Source organism: Apus apus, chromosome 10, assembly GCF_020740795.1.
Source record: "Apus apus isolate bApuApu2 chromosome 10, bApuApu2.pri.cur, whole genome shotgun sequence".
Lineage (NCBI taxonomy): Eukaryota > Metazoa > Chordata > Aves > Apodiformes > Apodidae > Apus > Apus apus.
Window position 1 is genome coordinate 10,504,010 of NC_067291.1, and position 20,160 is coordinate 10,524,169.

The 20,160-nt window shown below is 41.6% G+C and overlaps 1 protein-coding gene and 1 long non-coding RNA gene across 9 annotated transcripts in view; one reads left to right on the forward strand and one right to left on the reverse strand.

Annotated features, from left to right (window-relative positions):
- Nucleotides 1–3,169, reverse strand: part of LOC127388704 (uncharacterized) — a 54,370-nt gene extending 51,201 nt beyond the window's left edge. For 5 of the 7 annotated variants that reach the window (XR_007890438.1, XR_007890440.1, XR_007890434.1 and 2 more), the window contains exon 1: nt 2,086–3,169. This is a non-coding gene — a long non-coding RNA (uncharacterized LOC127388704). The remainder of the gene's footprint in view (nt 1–2,085) is intronic. The other 2 variants (XR_007890439.1, XR_007890437.1) reach the window with 2 other exon arrangements.
- Nucleotides 3,170–3,290: 121 nt separating this feature from the next.
- DUT (deoxyuridine triphosphatase) lies at nt 3,291–8,328 on the forward strand. Of its 2 annotated transcripts, none has more exons than XM_051628574.1 (7): nt 3,291–3,413; nt 3,956–4,118; nt 4,545–4,636; nt 5,666–5,710; nt 6,459–6,533; nt 7,468–7,538; nt 7,981–8,328. In XM_051628574.1, exons 1-7 carry the CDS (start codon nt 3,407–3,409, stop codon nt 8,035–8,037), a joined length of 510 nt encoding a protein of 169 aa, XP_051484534.1. In that variant the 5' UTR covers nt 3,291–3,406; the 3' UTR covers nt 8,038–8,328. The 2 variants fall into 2 exon arrangements, with proteins under 2 accessions (XP_051484534.1, XP_051484533.1); XM_051628573.1 differs by lacking the exon at nt 3,291–3,413 and adding an exon at nt 3,434–3,748.
- The last annotated feature ends 11,832 nt before the right edge of the window (nt 8,329–20,160 follow it).

Consider the following 20,160-nt stretch of genomic DNA (forward strand, 5'->3'; position numbering starts at 1 on the left):
GGAAGGACTTGGGGGAATTACACGCCTACATTAAGCCCTTAAATTACATGAGTGGATTGTTTCCTAAATATTCCCAAGTACTGTAATTCTCACTCTAAAGGGGACATTGACCCAGACTGATTTGAGGGACATAAGCAGATCTAAAAAGAAAAGGAGCACAATATGAACCAGCAACAGCACTGTCAATACAATTAATACTTTTCTCTCACTAATGCATCATTGTGGGCTTTCCAACAATAACTCCCAAGAGGTAAGTTTCTGATGAACAGCCACCAAAAATTAAGAACTGACAGACACATCACTGTAGAACTCCTTGCTTAGACTGGACTGATTAATTAGAAGATGTATTCACACAATATTTGATTTATAATAAAAAGCACAAACTCTAGGCGCAGCAGTACTTAACTACCTGAAAGTAGAGTGTTATTTCCACAAATCATAAGTAATTTCACCACAGCAGTCACCGTGATTTCTGAAGTGTGTACATGAGCAAAGTGAAGAGCATACCAATTATTAATTCTTATATTTAACTTTGGTTGGAAAACTGTTAAGTCCACCTGCCTCCTTTTGCACTCTGCAAGACACTTCCACTTTTATATACATTATGCACATAACAACAGCTGAATGTCAATCACTATATTAATAACAGAATTATAATTAGAAGTTTGACATCTCTAGAAAAAACATAACTCTAAAGCTGTCTAGCACATTTTAAGCATATGAACTCTGCAGGTTTATATAATCTAGGGTTGATCTGATCAGCCATAACAAAAACAAGGAGAGATAAGGTGACCAGTTACATGAAAGTGTGAAATACTGTTGCTTTGAAGCAAGAACAAAGAATATTTTGAGTCTTCTGAAGAAGTCTATACATCCTGCACAGCTAAGCTTGTGCCTAAGGGCCTGCTAAAATGATCCACTACTGCGCCTCTCATCAGTGAATCTTACCTTTCCCTCTGAATGTTAGAGGAGCTCAAGCAGGTATCAAATAAGGCATTTCATCATAACTCACAGAATTCACTCTCTTTAAACTTTTTTACAACCACTGGCAAGTTGCCCACCTTGACCCCCAGGGCATGGTGTTCCATAATGGTACAGGCATCCACACTTAATGCTTCAGAACAGCAGTCTTCCAGCATGCCTTTCACTTTTTCAGTCCCCATCAGAGATTTGTTTTGGTTTTGTTGTTTTGTTTATTATTTTTAAATTGACAACTCAATAGTGCAAGCAGAAAAGCTACCTATCCAAAAAGGCCTCACATTCTGAGGATAAAGAGATGCAACTGCTCAAGCCACTTTGTGCAAAGATGATGCTACTATCATACTTCACACCCAAAGAAATTCTCCAGTCAATCACCATAGACACAAAGTGCAAGGCTCCAGACACTTCCATGGTAAATTTCACCTGTCTTAAACCTCTGCAACTTTCATTGCATCTTTGAAAAGTCCTATCAAAAGCCTTCCTACCTAGACAAAATATGACACAATTACTGCAAAACAATGACTGCCCTCCATTCTCAGAAATTATAATTTCTCAGACATTCCTTATCTTTTCATCTTTTTTCTACAATTCCAGGTGATACTTCAAGATCTTTAAGGCAGAAGCAGCTTCAGCAATTGATTAGTAGTCTACAAGTAACAGACATGGCAGCAGGTAACAAGAATTAGCACTAAAGATGTAGATACAGGGCAAACAGCTATAGAGTTTAATGAGTTACTTAACTCCTCATACCTATTTGCCACGTCCCCTCTAGCAGAGGTTCCCGATTTATCAGCAAAGCTGGAAGAAGGGGACTGTATAACCCTCAGCCTCTTCAGCTGGAGCTTCAGTAGTCTCCCTCAAGCTGCTGCATCAGGTTGTTTGACTGTGAAAGAACTTCAGTGAAGTGACTGAGGATCACTCCAAGATCCTGCTCTCTCTCCCCTGCAACCCGATTGCACCTTTTGTCAAAGTGGCAATAGGCAATAAATCTGCAGCTGTTTGTCAAAGGAGTGACTCAGTCCTCAAGTTACAGGTGAGGAAAATCAAGGGTTGATAACAGTGCAGTTCAGCACACACTGCTTGAACATCTATTCGTTCTGGTACCTGGTTGGCGTGGCCCCTTGGCAGGTGTGTGGCCCATCAAGGCTGCGTGGCCAGCTCTGCTGAGGGAACACCTTGCACTGGCCTTGATCCTGCTAGGAAAAATGGAAAACGTAGCTGTGTCAGTGCAACAAGTACAACAAATTTTAGCTCACATTCTCCACACATAACAAATGCAATAACCCAGAGTCACGCCATTGCTGGAATTTCATCAGAGGAAATTCAGTTTCAAACAAAATAAAGCACTAAGGTCGTTCTGGAAGAGAGTAAAAAGCACTGGCAAAACTCCATAGCCCCCCACACTGTACAGCAAAACACACGATCAAAAAACAGAGCTTAATTATAAACAAAAACCCTCCCAGCGGCCTTTTAAATTACAAACCTTAATCACTGTGAGAGAGACAGCTGTTCTAAGTGAGAATAGGGTGGGGAATATCTCTTTTAAAGCCACAACTCTCTTATAATAAAAATGCTCTTTCTAAGACCAAAGCTTCAGTGGGGAGAATTTTATGGATTATTATCCCTGAAAGAAGCTGTATGCTTCTTCCTGTGCACAACAAAGCAGTTTCCACTCCTACTCTCAATCTAGGTAAAAGGCAGGTAATTTCAGTTTATCTCACTATTATTTTTCAAACTCAGGAGGAGATGCCCAACAGAGAGGAGCACGAACCAGTCATCAAGAAGGCAGGAATGTTGACCAAGTGACTAGAGAGCGAACAGGACATTCCCAGGACCAAGGTGTATTTGTCCCTAAGGCTTTAAGCGTTAGGGTTGCTGTTTTGTTGCCAGAGGGGTAAGCACAAGTTTTCCAGTGGGTACTGGTCACCCCGCAGCACAGAGCCCTGCGGGAGCCCCGAGCAGCCTGTCCCCGCTGGGACGGCAGCACCGGGCCGTGAGTATCGCAAGGGAAGATGCTGAAATAATGAGAGTATTCTGCGCTGCCTGAGACGGAACACGGCGGGAGGAATTCACACGTTTTCCAATCTTCAGCCTCGACACACAGGGCAGGCAGCCGTTCTCCCGTCCTGAGGCAGCCGCTTCTGCCACTGCCTGGCACCTCCCGGGGGAGGCCGCAGGCGTCTCCGGGCGGGCGCCGGGCGGGCGGGCCGCCCCGCCACACGCACCCAGGGCCGCGCCCGCCCGGCGCCTGCAGCGGGGCGGGCCCCGCGCCCCGACCGGCCGCCCCCGCGCCCCGCCCGCCGCGCACCCGCAATCGCGTCCCCCGGCAACGCCGCGCGCCCCGCGGGGTCCGGCCGCCGCCCCGCGGCTCAGCCAGCGCCGTGTCCCGCGGGGCCTGCGGGGCCGTGCGGGCTGCGGGGGCTGCATGGCAGGTAGGGGGGCGGGAAGAGAGGCCGCCGGCCCCAGGAGCCCGTGACTGCCGGGCGGCGGCAGGGAGCCCGGGCGGGCTGGCGGCAGCGCCCTTCCCTTCCTGCCCCGCACGGCCGCGCCATGCGGGCCCCGCAGCTCAGGCGGCTCCTGCAGCCCCCGTGGCGCGGGCAGGGGGCGGCGGGGGGCACCGCAGCCTGCCCCGCCGCACCGCGGCCTTGCTTCGCCGCCGGCCCTGCCCCTCGGAGGGCGTCCAGCCGCCACAAGGAGGGACCAGAAGCCGCCGCGACCAGCGAGCCCGGCCCCGGGGGCGGGGAGCGGCCCCGCCGGGAGCCTCTCGGTGAGGGCCGGGGGAGGTGGGCGCCCAGGAGGAGCCGGGCGAGGCCATTCTCACCGCAGAGGGGTGCCGAGGGTGCAGGCGCAGAGAGCGGCCGGGGCTGGGCTGGCGGGATTCCCCCCGGTTCCGCCCTCAATGGGCCGCGCCGGGTTTTGGCGGGCTCCTCTCTCCTGCCCTGACCGCGGGTCTCTCGCCTGCCTCCCCGCACAGCCATGCCCGTCTCCGAGGCAGCCCCGCAGCCGTCCCCCGGCAAGAGGCAGAAGGGCTCGGTGCCCGAGGAGCGCCCCGCACGGCTGCGCTTCACGAAGCTGTCCCAGAACGCCTTCGCCCCCTCCAGGGGCTCTGCTCGGGCTGCGGGCTACGATCTCTACAGGTGAGGCTCAGAGGTTCTCACTGCGTTCCGAACAGGTGCAGCTGGGCTCGCGGTCCTTGCGTCGTCAGCAATCCTCACTAGCTGTAGCTGAACTCCGTTACAATCTTAACTACCGTCCCCTTTCCAGTGTCACTTATAAATAGCCCGTGCCTGCCTGAAGCTCTGCTTCACCACGCCTGACGCTTTTCCTTTGTATTCCTTTCCAGGTTTGGTTTTGTTCTTGTCCCACTGGGGTGCACTGTACGCTTAGAAAAAGTCAGTTTCATAAAAACACCTTTCACTGCTTCTCAGTGTTTGAAAATCAGTCTTGATCAAGGCTGAGATGCCTTAAACAAGTGGAACAGGCTCCGTCCTGCACCTTTAAGTTACAGAGAAGAAAGTTTTCAAAATATTCTGTATAAACTAGAATTTCTTTCTTTCATGTAGTGCCTATGACTGCGTGATACCACCCATGGAAAAGGCTGTAGTGAAAACAGACATTCAAATTGCACTTCCTGCTGGATGCTATGGCCGAGTGGGTAAGTAAACAGGCAGTAAAAAGGCTACAGAGACATTATAGAGCAGGTCTGATGTCATCTTTACATGTAGATTCTGGCTAAACCTTTCAGAATCCATCTGCACAAGAAAAGATGTCATGTGGTTGTTAAGCTTTTTCAGGTATGTTTGAGGTTTGGTGAATGTCAAATGACAAAAAGGTGATTTACACACAACTTTAAAGGCTATGCAATAGTTCATTATTTCTCTGCAGTTTCAGAATCACAAAGACCAACAGGTAATGGACATACAGAAAATACACCCTTGGATGTTTAAAAATTAACCCTGGAGCACTAGTGTAGTAGAATTTGACTGTTTTTTTTGGTGACAGAATACTTGAGAATACCTGTACAAGATATTTTATGTTTTGGACAATTTTTTTTCTTAATTATGGATAAATTCTTAAAGTAAAAAAAGCAACAGCCACTCCAGCAGAAGGGTGTGATCAGAGTTTGCCATGTCCTTTTATCTAAAAGGAGAATGCATGTGCATTTCTCCCAGGGAAAATTCTGAAGAGAGTAACATCTTAGCACCTCATCAAATTAGGCTAAGGTAAGTAAAAACACCAAAACAAAATCCTGCACATCATTTAATATATCTGTCTATGCTATTTCTTAGTAAATTGCTTGCCAGATAGTGTTTTCCCATCATAATTTGAATTGATTGACCTAGTAGTCTCTTGAGATTATTCCAAACCAGTGGTAGCTGCTTAAAATAAACCAAGATTAGTCAGTGTCTGCTCCAGTCACCTTCCTTGGAGAAACCTACTCTGCTAATAGTGGTTAAGAAAATACAGTATGCTTATATCACTTAAAGATTGTGATTTTGTTGTAGCCTGTAGCAGCTCTTGCTTTAATATATACATTAACACAGCCCTTCCTGTAAATTCATGTTTATTTTAGAGAGACTGGAAAAAGGTCTTTCCACTACTCTGCAAATGCACTAAGCTATTCATGTTGTCTAAGAGTTTCAAAAGAAATAAGATTTACTTACAAAAAATTCTTGTTTTCTAGCACCACGTTCTGGTTTAGCTGCAAAGCACTTCATAGATGTTGGTGGTAAGATTTTTATTCTTTTTACTAAGACTTTGTAAATCTTGATACAGAATTTCCTTAATTTCACATCTGTATAAAGAAGTAATGGTGGCTTCATTGGTAGTCTGGCAAAAGGAGATAACTGAGTTATCCCTCAGAGAGCCAGTGCATCCTAATTATTTTAAAAACTGCTGAATTATTAAAATACTACTGATTTTTAAAAATCATAAACATAGTGTACTTCTATAGGCAGTGTCTGGCATAGCAGTTATTTTTTGGTTTAGGCTTGGCTCTAGAGGTGAGGCATCCTTCTCTTTCTGATGCCAAGCCAGCCAGAAAGCAAAGCATTTCCCAGTATAATTTAGAGCTGCTGCATAACTGCTGTACGCCTGCTTTATTGTCTGGATGCAGCTGTGCTGCAGTTCTGATACCAGAGGTTAAAAGGCAGCATCTGCACCAGCTTCATTCAGGCTTTGTCTTAAACAAGAGCTGATTTTTTGCATATCTTTTACATTAAGGTTTTTTAAATGTTGTTGGTAACATACAAAAGAGCACTAAGATGGGAATCAGGGATTCTCTACACCCCGTGATGCTCTCTAGCATATACAATACATACATCACCAGTAAAATTAATAGCATAGTTGTAAAACACTTCTTGATAGGTGATGGTGTTGGATGTCAATGAGAGATATGGCAGTCATCTACTAATCTAAACTTACCTACTGACAACATTTATTAAGTGGATATCCCTCTTCATTCTTTCTTACTGCAGCTGGTGTTATTGATGAGGATTACAGGGGAAATGTTGGCGTGGTACTCTTCAACTTTGGCAAGGAGACTTTTCAAGGTAACTATTAAGCTTGGCAGCCACCTGACCGGAAATGAGAAGCTAGTTTTACTTTATAAGTCTATGAAGAGTTAGAATTAGCTGGAAATATTTTTGTTCCTACAGTTAACCAAAACTCAGAGGTGTCCTCAAAGAAACACAAAAAAATTTCACTCCTAGCAAGTTAGGCAGCATGCAAAAAAACCAGAATAACCAAACAAAAAAACCCAACCCAAAAAACACCACCACTGCAAAACCACAAAAAACCCTACTTAGCTAAGCTTAAGATTCATGAGCTGTTCTGAAGCTTAACTTTGTATTAAGTTTCTTTCTCTGGGGAAAAAAAAAAAAAAGATCTAGATGAGCAGTATCTGAGATAAAAGCTTCTCCAGGATCCTGGGAAACAAGTAATAAAGATACTGTTCCCTTACTCATGCTGTCTGCCTGCAAACAGTTTTAAGCCTGAGGGCCCATTTACAATATTGCCAGTGTTTTTGCAGCCTTTTCTGAAACTTCACAGCACAAGCTTCTTAGGGAACTTCTGTGAACCAGATTGGGTAACAATCAGAAATTTTGCTTTCCTTCTATCAATTTGAGTTTTTACCCCAGAGAAATCAGTTCCTGGGTCTAGTTCACAAAAGGAGCCACATTGTACATACAGCTGTCTCTCCAGGTCTGAAGTATTTATGCATAATGACACTTTAGATACCAGAGTGTGGCAGCAAGAATGAGGGGGATGCCTTGAGCTGGTACTGCTGCTGAAACTCCACCTTAAAAGGACTAGGCACAAGTTTAATTTACTCTGTATTTTTCTGGAACTATTAACATCTGCTTAAGTAAGTTTCAAGTGTTCACACAGGACATTCTGATACTCTTGAAAGGGGATTGTCTAAACTTGGTATTGATTGTTCACTTTTTTTTTAAAGGAACTAATAATACTTTAACTTCCTTGCAGTTAAAAAAGGAGATAGGATTGCCCAGCTCATCTGTGAGCGCATTTGCTATCCTGAGCTAGAAGAAGTTCAAGTAAGTTGCCTAAAGAAAATATTTCTGCTACTTTTAGTAACTAATAGCTTAAGATAGTTGTATATAAACTGAAATTTACAGTATAGGTAAGTACTTTGCTTTAAAACTACTTTTGGTGTTAAAATTGCATAGTAGCATTGCTACCTGAATAAAAATTTGGATGCTTTGCATCATTTATGTTTGGTTTTTTTGTAGTTTTCAGAGTTAACAGGTACTTGAGAAGCACTTCAGTAGATACTATAAACAGTTGTCTCACAATGTGGGATTTCTATAAACTTGTACAAAAGGTATTCTAAAATGTCTCACATTTTTTGGTTTAGTTTCTCAATTATAGCTATTTTTATGAGTAAATGTACTTTCCTCTATGATACATGATAATCTGTGGTATAAAAACAAAAAGCAAGTTAAGACTCTAAACCAACTTATAATTGATGTCTTTCAGGCTCTAGATGATACAGAACGTGGCGAAGGTGGCTTTGGTTCTACTGGAAAGAACTGAAAAATATTTGAATATGTTTTGTAGCAGTCTTCCTAAATTTTAATTTGAATTAGATGTGAAATGTTTTATGCACTCCAAAATCCCAAGTTTTATTAAGACTTGTCTGTATTTGTCCTCCTGTCCGATTTTACAGGCAGTGAAGTCATCTGCATTATGGGGAAATGTGCATGATTGATTTGATTGAGTAGTTGATGGATAATGTTTTCTTTTTTAGATGTTTGGTCCTTAGTAATAAGAACTCATTGTTTATGTGCTTATTATACTCTAAAAAATAAAAAAATAGAAAGTCAAGATTTTATTTCATTTTACTGACCTAAACTAAAATGGCTGGCTGTTCCCATGCCAGTTTGTATTAATGTTCTGAAAGCTGACTTCCCCCTAGCTCAGTATTTCATGCCAAGAGCCTATTTCATACACGTTTGGTGATAACGCAGGTATCAGTAGGACTTCCCACTCTGACCTCTAAATCAGAATAAGGCAAAGATATTTAATATTGCATCATCTGCCCCATCAAAATACTTGTGTTTCTGTTCGAAGATCAAGTTCTGTCTTTAATCCTTATCTGATCCTCAAACAACCAGTTTTTCAGCTCTCTATGGAAAAGCAGGCTCATCTGGAAACAACTTCTATATAGTAAATAAATGCTATTAAGTACGCTATTTAAATATTCATTAACAAATACATTAATAAGTTACTGTATGGAAGAAAGATTCAGAATTATTGAGCAGTTCACAAATAGGTCTTTTCAGTTCTATTTTGACCAGTTAACATAGACCTCTCTTGGCATCTGTCCTGAACCTGATTGTGTCTAAATGTAGGAATCTCTTAAATGACTCCAAAGTTTTTGGGTACAAGAACACACAAGAGAAGGGACAAAAAGGAGATAATCCTGAATATTTTGCCACATTACAGAAAACAATTAGAAAAGGCTGTGAGGCTCTCAAACTTTTTTTTTCCTTTAGCTGTCCCTATTCTCTTAGATTTTCATAGCTGAAAAGCCACAGGTGTGAAATACTGTGCTGTAAGTAGTGCTTTAGCAGTGGAAAGGTGGGCCCTTTGGTAGACTTAAGATGTTCACAGCTTTCTTCTCTGTGGTAGTCTTAGATCACAGTAATCCTGTTGGCATTAGTTTCATGTCCTTGTCTAGGACTAACCATTTGCACTGAAGGAGGCCCAAAATATTGCCCATTTTATACATTTTATCCCTCCTCCCTTCCCCAAGGAGTTGTAAATAAAGTGTAATATGACACCATTCAGATTCCTTCAACCATAAGACAGGCATTACATTGATTTGGCAGGGCTGAAACAATAACTACATTAATCTTTGACTAAGGTAGTCTTTCCCTCCATGTGCATTATATATTTATCAGTCCTTTTCTCTTTTACCCTTATACCCTTATCACAACACTTTACTTAATCTGTGTACCCAGACCTTTATAAGCAGGCTTGCTGTGCAGAAGCCTATTGTAAGCACCTCACACCAATGAAGTTTTCAATGAATTGGAAAAGCTGATCTTGACACAAAGTTTCTTCTGTTCTATAACCTTTTGTGTAAAGCTGTTTGCTCTTGCTGGGCTATAAATTGATAGTAAGTTTAGAGAAAGTCTTGCTGCTCCCCTTTTTTCCATCCTCACCTCTTGAACAACAAAAAAAAACCACAGCAGAGGATACACTGATGCAAGTCCTTTTTGAAAGATACTGTAAGATGATCTTGCTTGGAACAGCAACCTACAAGGAAAACTTCAAGCTTTGGTGATACTTACCATTTGTTGTTGCAAACTGATCTAATTTCCATTTTTGAAAGTAATACAGGTTCAGACAAAGTTATTTAAATTTAGACTGTCAGTGCTGGAGTAGAGACATGTTATCTCCAGGAGGAATTACCTAAAGCTTGGAGAATGATTGCATGGAACATCCTCTGTGCAAACGTAACGCGGAGCTTTTATAATGGAAAAATAATTTCTAAAGCAGAAAATGACTTTCTTCCTGCAGGGAAAGGAAAAGAACATTACTAGCAACCTGCTTCCTTTCTTTTAGAAATGGATTTGACTTGTTACAAATAGAGAAAAATCTGACCTTCAATCCCAGGTTAATCTGGAGGAGAATGATACCTCTTACAGTTCAGACACTTGCTCCAGATTCAGCCCCATGGTTTGGGTTATATTTTGAGACCTGAAAGGGTTCTGTTTTCTGATTTGGACTAAAATACATATGCCAACTGGTATTTCCTTAGCAAGGCAGAAGCCAGCTTTGATGAGGGTCTTGAAGGAACAGGTGATAATGATAATACTCCTATGATTTGAACTCTCCACTCACAGATAACAAAATATTAAAAGAAAAATTATTATGATACTATTGATTTTTAGTCCTTTACTTGGTTCCCCAAAGCATTAATCTGGTCTTTAGTGGTTGTGAATTTAAAAACTACTTTCTCAGTTCAGCTACAGTTATATTGCTCTGTGTCACAATAAGAATTTTGATCTATTTCATGTTTTTAGTAGATCAGCCACTAGATGGCACTTAGGGTTTGCTTTTCTTTCCCCTGTTTCCAGAGGTATTTTTCAAATATATTCATCTATAATTAAGAGTTGATGACTCCCATTGGGACTATGTTGGCGGAAAGCAAGATGCAGCAATATTTGAGTGAAAGCAGGCAAAAGTATAATCATTAAAGGGGGAACAATGACTATAATTTAAATAAGATTTGGGTGGTTGCAGTGTTTGCCTAATCCCTCCTGGCATGCAAGAGCAGTAGAGAAGCCTGCGGCTTTGCTCTCCTGCTGTGTTTCAACAAAAATGGAAAATTCTAATGAAGAGCAACATTTTTCCTATCTTTCCTATTCAGTCTCTTCTTACTCCTCCTTCCTCCATTCCTTTAAGTGGAATGCAGCCTACTTCAGGATGGCATTGTAATCAAAGTAGCGTATATAGCTTGGTAAACCCCATTTTAGATTCTCCAAATCAGATGCCTCTTGCTGCAAGCTCAGGACATGAACTAAAACTTACTTAGCAAGTGTTAACCCAGGAAAAGCAGGTGACATATAGTAACCTGAATTATATGAATTTTTATTTAGGTTCCTTAGTTTCTGTATTGGTTGCTACTCCTGTAACAGCACAATCCAGGGCTCTTGTATTTGTCTTCCTTCACTGCTCCCCTTCTGATTTTTATTTTTTTTTAATAACTATCATTGTATTTTGGCTTAAAGATGGTTAAATAGGTTTTGGTATTAAGTAAACTCCTATGACCCTGCCTATTTCCTGTCCTGTCAAACCTTTCCTTGTAAGAATAACAGTGTCCTTTTATTTGGTGGAGTGTAGCATGATGTTTTTGGCAGGCCCAACATTTTTGACTTGCATAAATTTGTGACCTCAAGTGCAAGAAAAGTGAATGCTTGCTTCAGTGCCTCATGGTTTCTGCCTAAAAAGAAAAGTGTCCACATCACTAACCGTTAGAATTTCTGAAGGAAAATTATCAGCACACTTATTCCACCTGAATGCACATGACTGCACTTCCAAAGAAAAGAATCAGAAATAAAAATAAGTATTTTGTACCTAGTTATGTAAGGTATAAGAGTCTGCAAATGTAGGGCAGGCTGTGCTGCCTTTCTGGTTTCTAGAATTAGCACACATGGCACTTCCCTCAGCAACAGCCATTTGGCAACCCCTACCTCAGTAAGGAAGTGAGTCTGCAAAGTGTAGCTTTGGGTCTGCTGCTGGGCAAAGAATGTCACTGCATAGTTAGAGGTTGCAGGATCAGGTCTGAAGTGAATTAACGTAATTACTTTCCTAAACTTTCCCTCTGTTAACTGGGTGATTATTTAGCTCTTTACCCCCAAAGTGATGCTTTTCCCCTACTCTTTTAGAACACAGCAAGAAAACCTTTTATCCTGCCAGTCTGAAAACTTAACAGATTAATCTTATAATTTGAGATTCCTGATCCAGAAAGTAACTACTGTATTTTAATATGTAGAATATGCCTAAATAAACATGTGAGATGTATATGCATACTTTTTTTTTTCCCCGTTATACTTCAGGTTTTTTTCATTATGTCACAAAAATGTTGTATTAATCACTGGGTTTTTAGAAAACGTTTGTATGGCAAGTTTTCTAACAGAAATAAGTTTTGTATCAATTAAAATTGCTCTTTGCCTTAACATTTAAAGCATATATCCTTAAACTGAATAAAGTTATATTTTTGCTATTGTTGATTACAGGAAAGGAATTAGTTTTATTTTGTAAAAAGCAAAAACAAACAGTCATGGATGTAGAATCTTTGGTCAGATTCTTTAAACATGAGTATTTTGTGGTTTCTAGATTCCTAGTCTGAAAGGTTGTGTCCAAGTGTCCAAGACAAAATAACTGTGTGTCCTAGTTGGAAGAAAACTTCCCCTTTCCTTTGCAGCTGATGGTGCCATGCCTAGCAAGCAAGGCAGCATGCATTGTCCAGTGCTGCCTCACTAACAGCTCAGGCCTGACCACAACCTTCCTACCTGCACTAGCAGGTGTTCTGGTCACTGCCAAATTACAGGTACCCTTCCAGAGGGTGCAGTACAGTATCAAGGAATCCCACTTGTCAGGTTTTCCCAGCAGCAAACACAAAAACTCCAGTCTCACTTCCCTACACTTCCCTGTAGAAGTTACTGCTGGCCATGGGCCAACTGTCAGCATTGTAGGTAAGTCAAGCCTTTCACATTCTGCAAGAATGTGGGGTGTTTGTCCATCCTCTCCTCTGACTGAGTATCAGAGCAATACACAGGCTGGCTGCAGCCAAAGGAAAGGAGGAGGTTTTTGTTAGGGGACAAAGTATGGTATTTCAGTCCTGTTCTTACCTTTCCTCTCAACTTGCATTAAGGCATTTAGCCATGGGAGAAAACTGAAAAATGAGTTGTTACAATGCCAGGAAATCATGGATCCAGCAGGAGAGAACTCACTGCCCTCCCTGGATGTAAAGAGGAGACAGCTGAGTCAGAACAGAAGGGGAGCTCCCACTTCATCATCTTGGTGAGGTTTTTTGGGTTTGGGGTGGGGTTTTTTCATTGGGGTTTTTTTCATGGGGTATTTTTGTTGTTGTTGTTGTTGTTTTTTAAAAAAAAAATATTAATCATCATAGTTACATGAATAAACATTCTTCAGGAAAAAACGGGATAAACCTCATTGCCTGGAAGACTGCTACCCAGTGAAAACCCAAACTGCTGCTCCAGGGAGTGAGCAAGGTACTGATAGTTTTGTCAGAACATCATTCCTCACCCAAGTGCAGTGCACATCATCTTGTTAGCAGTTTCTAGCTAAGAGAGGCTTTAAGAGCAGCTTTAAAAGGGGCTTCACATTTCTGGAAGCATGACATATGTTGTGTCCCACCCCAGGTCACCCACATAGAGCCTCCAGACTGGTGCTCATAACTTCCCCAAATGCCAGCTGAGTAAGACTGACTAATAGTAAAAATGGGCAAGTTTTCACCATTGTATCTGGAGCAGGCTGGAAGTCTGTTGTGTGGGAGAAGTAGCCTCTGTTTGCATTTACTTTTTATTTGTATGACCTTCAAGATGCTTAGCATTTATGGGACAGCCTCGACTGAACAGAACACTTCAGAGTGGCTGGGCTCCTGCAACAGGCTTCTGCATTTTTCCGTCCTGTCTGTTCCTGGGCACCTGCATGCCAACAGGGCTTGCCTATTTATTTTTACATCATTATTTTCTGCTGATAAAGTTGGTTTTAAAACTATCAGAACCTGCATTAATAACAATAACAACAAATTGGACTCCATCTCTGTCCCCCTACTCCTGAAGTTTGCTATTAAAATGTTCAGAACATGTGTTGAAGGCATGGCTATGTATATATTAAGGCATGTAAGTGGTCACTGATGCCAGGATTGCATACAAGCTAAATGAAAAATTATTACTTATTTGCAATAATTCCAAGAAATTTTGAGTAGCTGCCAAAATAATAGAACAGCTGTATGAGGAGAGGGATAGGGTCTGTTTAAGCTGGCACTCAGACTAAAGAAATTCATGCAAAGCCACAACCATGGTTGTCTGGAAGAGTCAACTTTATCCCAGCATTGGGCTGGTGCAGAACATGCACTGATAAAGTAGCATGATAGCAACATCTCCCAGCAAATGGGTCACTCCTCCAGCTTCCATTATATTTGAACTGTTGGAGAACACCAAGTGCCTTGAGAGCCACAGCTCAGCAAAAGCAATGCAACATTGAAAGCAAAACTGGCTGGGTGGTAGAACTGTTAATCATTACACTACCCTCTTGGTACCAACATAGGTTAGGAATTAGACTGAGGTTTGCACTGTGACTGTGCAAATAGAGTAGATGTGGAGGAAACTAAGGCTTAATGCCTTAGGGTCTCCCTGGGTAGCATGTTTTCCCCTCATTGCTTTGCCAAATTTTCATTTTCCAGCTGTGCCATCAGCTAGCAGGCAATGATAGGAGTGTTTAAATAGATAGTTGAAAGATTCACGTGAAACTTGCTCACTTCTCATGAACAGTAGAGAAATAATTTAAGCTCTATTTAACAGGTGCAAATGAAAAATGCTTACAAATTAGGCATTAGTATGAAAATCAGACCTAGGAGCAAAACCCCTGGTTTAGTACTCTTAAAGCATATGCCAATAGCCTAGGGAGGACCCTTTCGTTACAACTCCATCTTAAGTCTATTAAGTTGCCTCTTCTGCTGCTGCCTTATGATAAAAGTGCATTTCATAGTCTCACTGGCCTGTGCACATTCCTCAAGTCTGGTGCTGTTGCTGGCAAAGCTTTATTATATCCCTACATTACACAGAGCACTGTGCATATGCTAAACAAAAGAAAATCACATCCAACTGCCAACACAGACCTGCTGGGTATTCAGATTTCCCTGCTTTCCCACAGCCAAAGTGGCAGTCAAAGGCTTCTTCTGCATCCTTGCTTGTTGTATGAAGCACAACTCAAACAATTACAAAATGGTACTCATCATGGCCTTGCAGAGCCCTAAAACTATTATTTTTAAAGTTATCCTGCATGCTAAATATAATTTTCAGTGGCTGAGAACTGCAAAACCAATTGAGCCTTATCAGAATGCTAAGGGCACTGGCACTGCTTTACAACTACCTCCACAGTCAACTTCAACAGTTTATATGCACATAGATCTTCAACAAAAGCCAGAGGATTTAATGTTTTATTAGCTATGGAAGTATTTTATTCTTTCTGAAAAAATTAATTGGATTCTTGTTTGTTAATGCCCAATACCCATGGACAAAAAGCACATTCCTATATTTGGCCAGAAGCATTTGCTCGCAAGAGATCAAGATGTCAAAAAGTTATGATTGATCAACAGTAGGTGCCCAAGGGGTTTGAATGAAAACATTTGGAAGTCTTAAATCTGTCAGAAGTCCTGTATCTATAAATGCAGTTGTTTTTAGTAAACATCTGTTGAGTGTTTTAAATTCACCTAAAGAAAATATGTTGGAATTAATTTTTATGGGTTTCTGGGACATGGGATCACTAATTGCCAAAGAACTTTGGCAAAATCAAAAGGAGTGAGAGTCAGACAGAACACTTGAAACACTAGTTAGGGCAAATTCTGAATGCTTGCCGAGTGAAATGCAATTGTTCAGGGTTTGTGCACTACTTATTACTGAAAGATGACAAAATCTGTCTAAGGAGTAATTACTGAAAGAGGCAGCTGTGGGGTGGGACACACTGTTAGCCTCATACGATCTGTATACAAGAAGTGATTAATATAGAATTACATCTGAGATACAGTGTAGTCATAAGACTCAGGGTCCTTCTCTCAGTCTTCCTTTTTTCCAATCAAAATGAAACTTAGAAAGCCTCTATTATTTCACAGACTCAAAAAGTTACTCCTATGGGCAAGAACTAACCAGCTACGTCATAGTCTCCCCAGGGAAGCTGTGGAAACCCCTTTGGCTTGATGGAGACAAAAAAGGGAAAAACCACACCACAGGGAATAATGCTGCATTGGCTGATGGGTTGAACAGATGACCTAACGGGTCTTTTCCATCTATAATTTTATTCTGTGGCTTTGATGCTGAAGACCCTGTTGACATTCACAGTGTTGTTTCTTTCCTGGAAGCTTTAATAATGTTTGGAACTCAGAATAGCTAACACCACTGAGCAAATAACTCTAGTATGGGATGACAGGCAACAAGAATGCCAAGGGGAACGTGCCCCATCATGCCAGTTGGGTTTATTCTGGCCCTTTACCCCAGGATTCCCTGAAACACTTGCATCAATATATAGTAACTGCAATGGATGTCAGCATGCTGCTTACTTCAGTGCAGAAAAAATATGTGCACAACCCCTTGTTGTACTGTTTACCCAAGATATTGTTTTGATTTAGAAGCCCCCATGTCTGAAAACTTCTGTTCATTGGGAGATGCAGGAATTCATCTAGAAATCCTCAGTCAGCAACAAACATGTCAGTGTTTCTTCTCTGTACTTCATCTAGTCTGTTCCACCAAAAACCTACTTCCTCTTCACCACAGCACATCCTCATATTAAGATTGGTACAAGCTTACAAGAGCCACTTTGTCACATTCATTCGTCGGTTGAACAACCAGACATTCTACTTCACCTTGTTGCCACTGGAGTTACTGGGGCACATGCAGTTACAGTTATACCTCAAAATACAGCAGGAAGATTCACAATCTCTTCTCATCCAAGCCCTGGTTAAAGGACAAGGCTTGATTCTCCTGGTGAGATACACCACTAGCCTCTAAGGCAGAACTAGTTTGTCAAGAGTTTCTGTTGGTCCATAGAGCAGAGCCATCAGCTAGCAGACAGGTTTCTAACAATTTGCAAAGTCTAAAGACATTTTGCCAATAGAATGACTAAATGAAACATGGTAGAGTGTAGCCTGTGGGAACCCAGATCTGAATCTAGAAACCTAGCCTGCGGAGCCATGGTGGTACCAGAGGAATATTCTGACTCAGCTGGAGCAGCTTCTCAGATCTGAAGGAAACTTTGCCCAGTAGGAACTCACAGCAGGTCACAGATCTGTTTCTCATGAGGTTGGCCACATCTGTTCCCTTTTATGCAACACTTCATTAGGGCCCTACATAACCTGTTGGGCAATACTGGGCACTCCTATGAATCAGTGGGTCCCATGATTGCTTCATACCTCATACAGTAAAGTTTTGGGTGGGTTCTTGGACAAGAATCTTGGCTCTGAAAGACATGTCTGATATGATAGTCTTGGACACAGCAACACTTCTTACAAAGTGTACATGTTTACTTACATCAGTAAGTATAAAATTAAAGCCATATATTTTGTACAAAATTAAAAAAGAAACCAAACTCCATATTTCTTGGAATTCAGGGGCACCCAGCCCTTCAAGTACACACACAAATGCACCCTGCTCCGTGGCTTAGGAAGGGATCTTAGATTCCAGACCTTTCCATCTGTTGCAGAATGGTCCTGTGGAGAAACCTTCTCCCAAGCTGAAAGCTGAGGGTAAGGTGTCCACAAAGACCAGCATCCCTGACACTCAGCGAATCAGACTGCACAGGTATGCCAGGCAGAGCAGAATCTGGCTGTTAGTAACAAATATGCTGCTATCAGAATCCAGTTTTCTAATTCCCAGAGTAAATTTGAAGTCTTTATGCATTAGAAAGCATGAAGAAGCACTAGACTGTTCGTACTCAAGGTAGCTGCAATTTTCAAAAACACAGTGGGAGACTGCTGAAATTTAACTGGGATTTACCAACAAAACTATGTTTAGAGTGAATTAATAGAGAGCAATATTTTGAGTCTCAGGTCCTCAAATCTCACCCCTGTCCTTCCTTCAGTCTGGACTGACATGGGGACGTTGGGCTAAGATTCTGGGAGTTACTCTTAGGTAGAATAAATCAGCACAAGTGTAAGTGGACACCAGGACTAAGATGCTTCTACCACAAGTCAGGATTAGTTTCTTTCACTCATTATCCCACAATAGTGAAATGATATTTTCCAGTGACCAATACTGTATAACTTCTATGCATGGAGTTAAAGGCACAGACAGGACACTCGGGCAGCACAAACCCACCCTCAGACTTAACCATGTCTAAACCTAAAATAGGCATTAGAAAAACAGGTAATTGAACATAGTGTGAACTGAAAGCCTGTTTAACCAATCAGCCTCTCGCTACAGAAAGAGAGTTCTTAGTGGAGAAATAGTTCTGTTTGTTTCCATTCTTACCCTAATATAATATTGTTGTTATACTTTGTCCTCCAGAAAGCACTAGAAACGGTGGCTTCACAACTTTTTCTTTCTGCTAAGTGCTTCACACAAATGACACACCCTAGCAGTGCTGGGCCTGAGCTTGGGAACATCAGCCTGTTCCAAAAGCCAGAGTTCCCACATAACTACATAATTCACTGCTATCGAGTTACTGGGCTAGCCACAAATTGACTAATGCAATACTCACTGAGGATCAGGAGGTTGTAGCATGAGCATTTAATTTCCAGGGGAGGGTGATTTGTCCTTTAGTATCACAAACACTTTAATTATAAACAGATAAATAAGTATTAAATCCCCATCTGGCAGCCATATGCAATACAAAAAGAGAAGGGAATCTGCAACTTTTAACTTGGAGATATCACCTAGATATTAAGGCCCCCTGAACTCTCTCAGAAAATTTTGTGCCACTGATGCTTCCCCAGCTGTGGGAACCAGGCCACGGACAGGAGAGCAGCTAGGACTCAGCACTGCAGGGCATTGCTCTCCTTAGTGTGACTGAGGAATATCATTCTCGAGGTGTTCTCAGCCCATAAGCCAAACAGCAGCAACCCAGAGCAATTCCTTTCCCTCCACTTGTCTCACTTACAAAATGAAGCTTTTCCTGATAGATAATTTCAGTCCTAGGAAAATCAGATTAGTCTTTTTCTAAGATAGAAAGGTATTTTGAATTGGTCCTTGAATTTAGGCTTCACATCATTCATTGCTTATTTCTCATAGTCTTTTAGCAACCAGACAGGTTAATAACGTGCAAAGACAGACTCCACCTCCACAGCAGCTTAGACTAGAAGAAAACAGGACCTACTTACACCTTCTTCAGTAGCTCAAAATCCTGGATACACTGATCATGTTTTCTTCACCAGGCCAGCTCAACAATATTACAACTCCCCAGAAAGTGGGAGAATGAAAGCAGGCTGTAATTACTGGCTGCAGCTGTTTACACCAGCCAGTCTCCTCCACCTACCTTTAATTGCCAGCCTCCTCCAGCACAGGAGAGCCACAGAAGCATTTGCAGTTAACAGCCATTTCTTGTGGTTTCCCAAGGTTATACTGAGATTTTTTTTTTACCAAACAGGAGAATTTGCAGTACAAAATTTTAGAAACAACTCTGAGTTATCATGCTGAATATAGCAGACAAATGATTGCAAAATAAAAAGACTCTGAATTCATTGATTGGAAACTTGCAGGGAGAGTTCGTTGAAAGTCTGCCCACCCTCTTTTAGGGCTGCTAATCTTCTCCATAGCAATCTGATTTCTGAAAGAGTTTTCTAATACGTTAAACCATAAAATCGAACCTAGGAAGTTATTTTGCAGTATATCAGTCTTCTTTGGATATTGCAATACCAGCAATCTTTCTTGGTATTTCATTTGCATAGTAATCAGCAAAGAATTTGGTCCTTGCACTGTTCTATCTCCAGCTAGCATTTGTATTCATTACATTATCTTATTCATCTGAAAATGGTGATCATACTTCCATCTAAAAAGGCTTTATTCAGTCTGCAGCTCATCTTAGTGGAATCTGTAAAAAAAAGAATTCATTCTGGAAGAGGGAATTTTTTTAATGCCACTGGCCTGCCACTATGTGGGACAAAGAGGTTTTTACTGCTTGAGATGAGCTTAATAAACAGATTCAGCTTCTCAAACCAGGCAGAGATGAGAGGACCACAAGGGTTGCATGTGCTCAATATGGACTTAATACAATATTTTTCTCTTTAACCCCTCACTCACAGTTATCTCTAGACTTGAGCTACCAGCAAGAGCCATCTCATACAGCTGCTCAAAATAAACCATGTAGTTATTTGAGCTCCTCAAGCTCCAAGCACCACAAGCACAGCTCACCCTTTCCCAGCCATGTATGTGGCATCCATAGATGTTTGTTTTCTGCCTCCATATCCTG

Coding starts and splice junctions, on each gene's coding strand:
- DUT (XM_051628573.1), top strand. CDS start 3,532: ATGCGGGCCCCGCAGCTCAGGCGGCTCCTGCAGCCCCCGTGGCGCGGG. Junction 3,749..3,955: donor GCCCCGCCGGGAGCCTCTCG/GTGAGGGCCGGG, acceptor CTCCCCGCACAG/CCATGCCCGTCTCCGAGGCA. Junction 4,119..4,544: donor GCGGGCTACGATCTCTACAG/GTGAGGCTCAGA, acceptor TCTTTCATGTAG/TGCCTATGACTGCGTGATAC.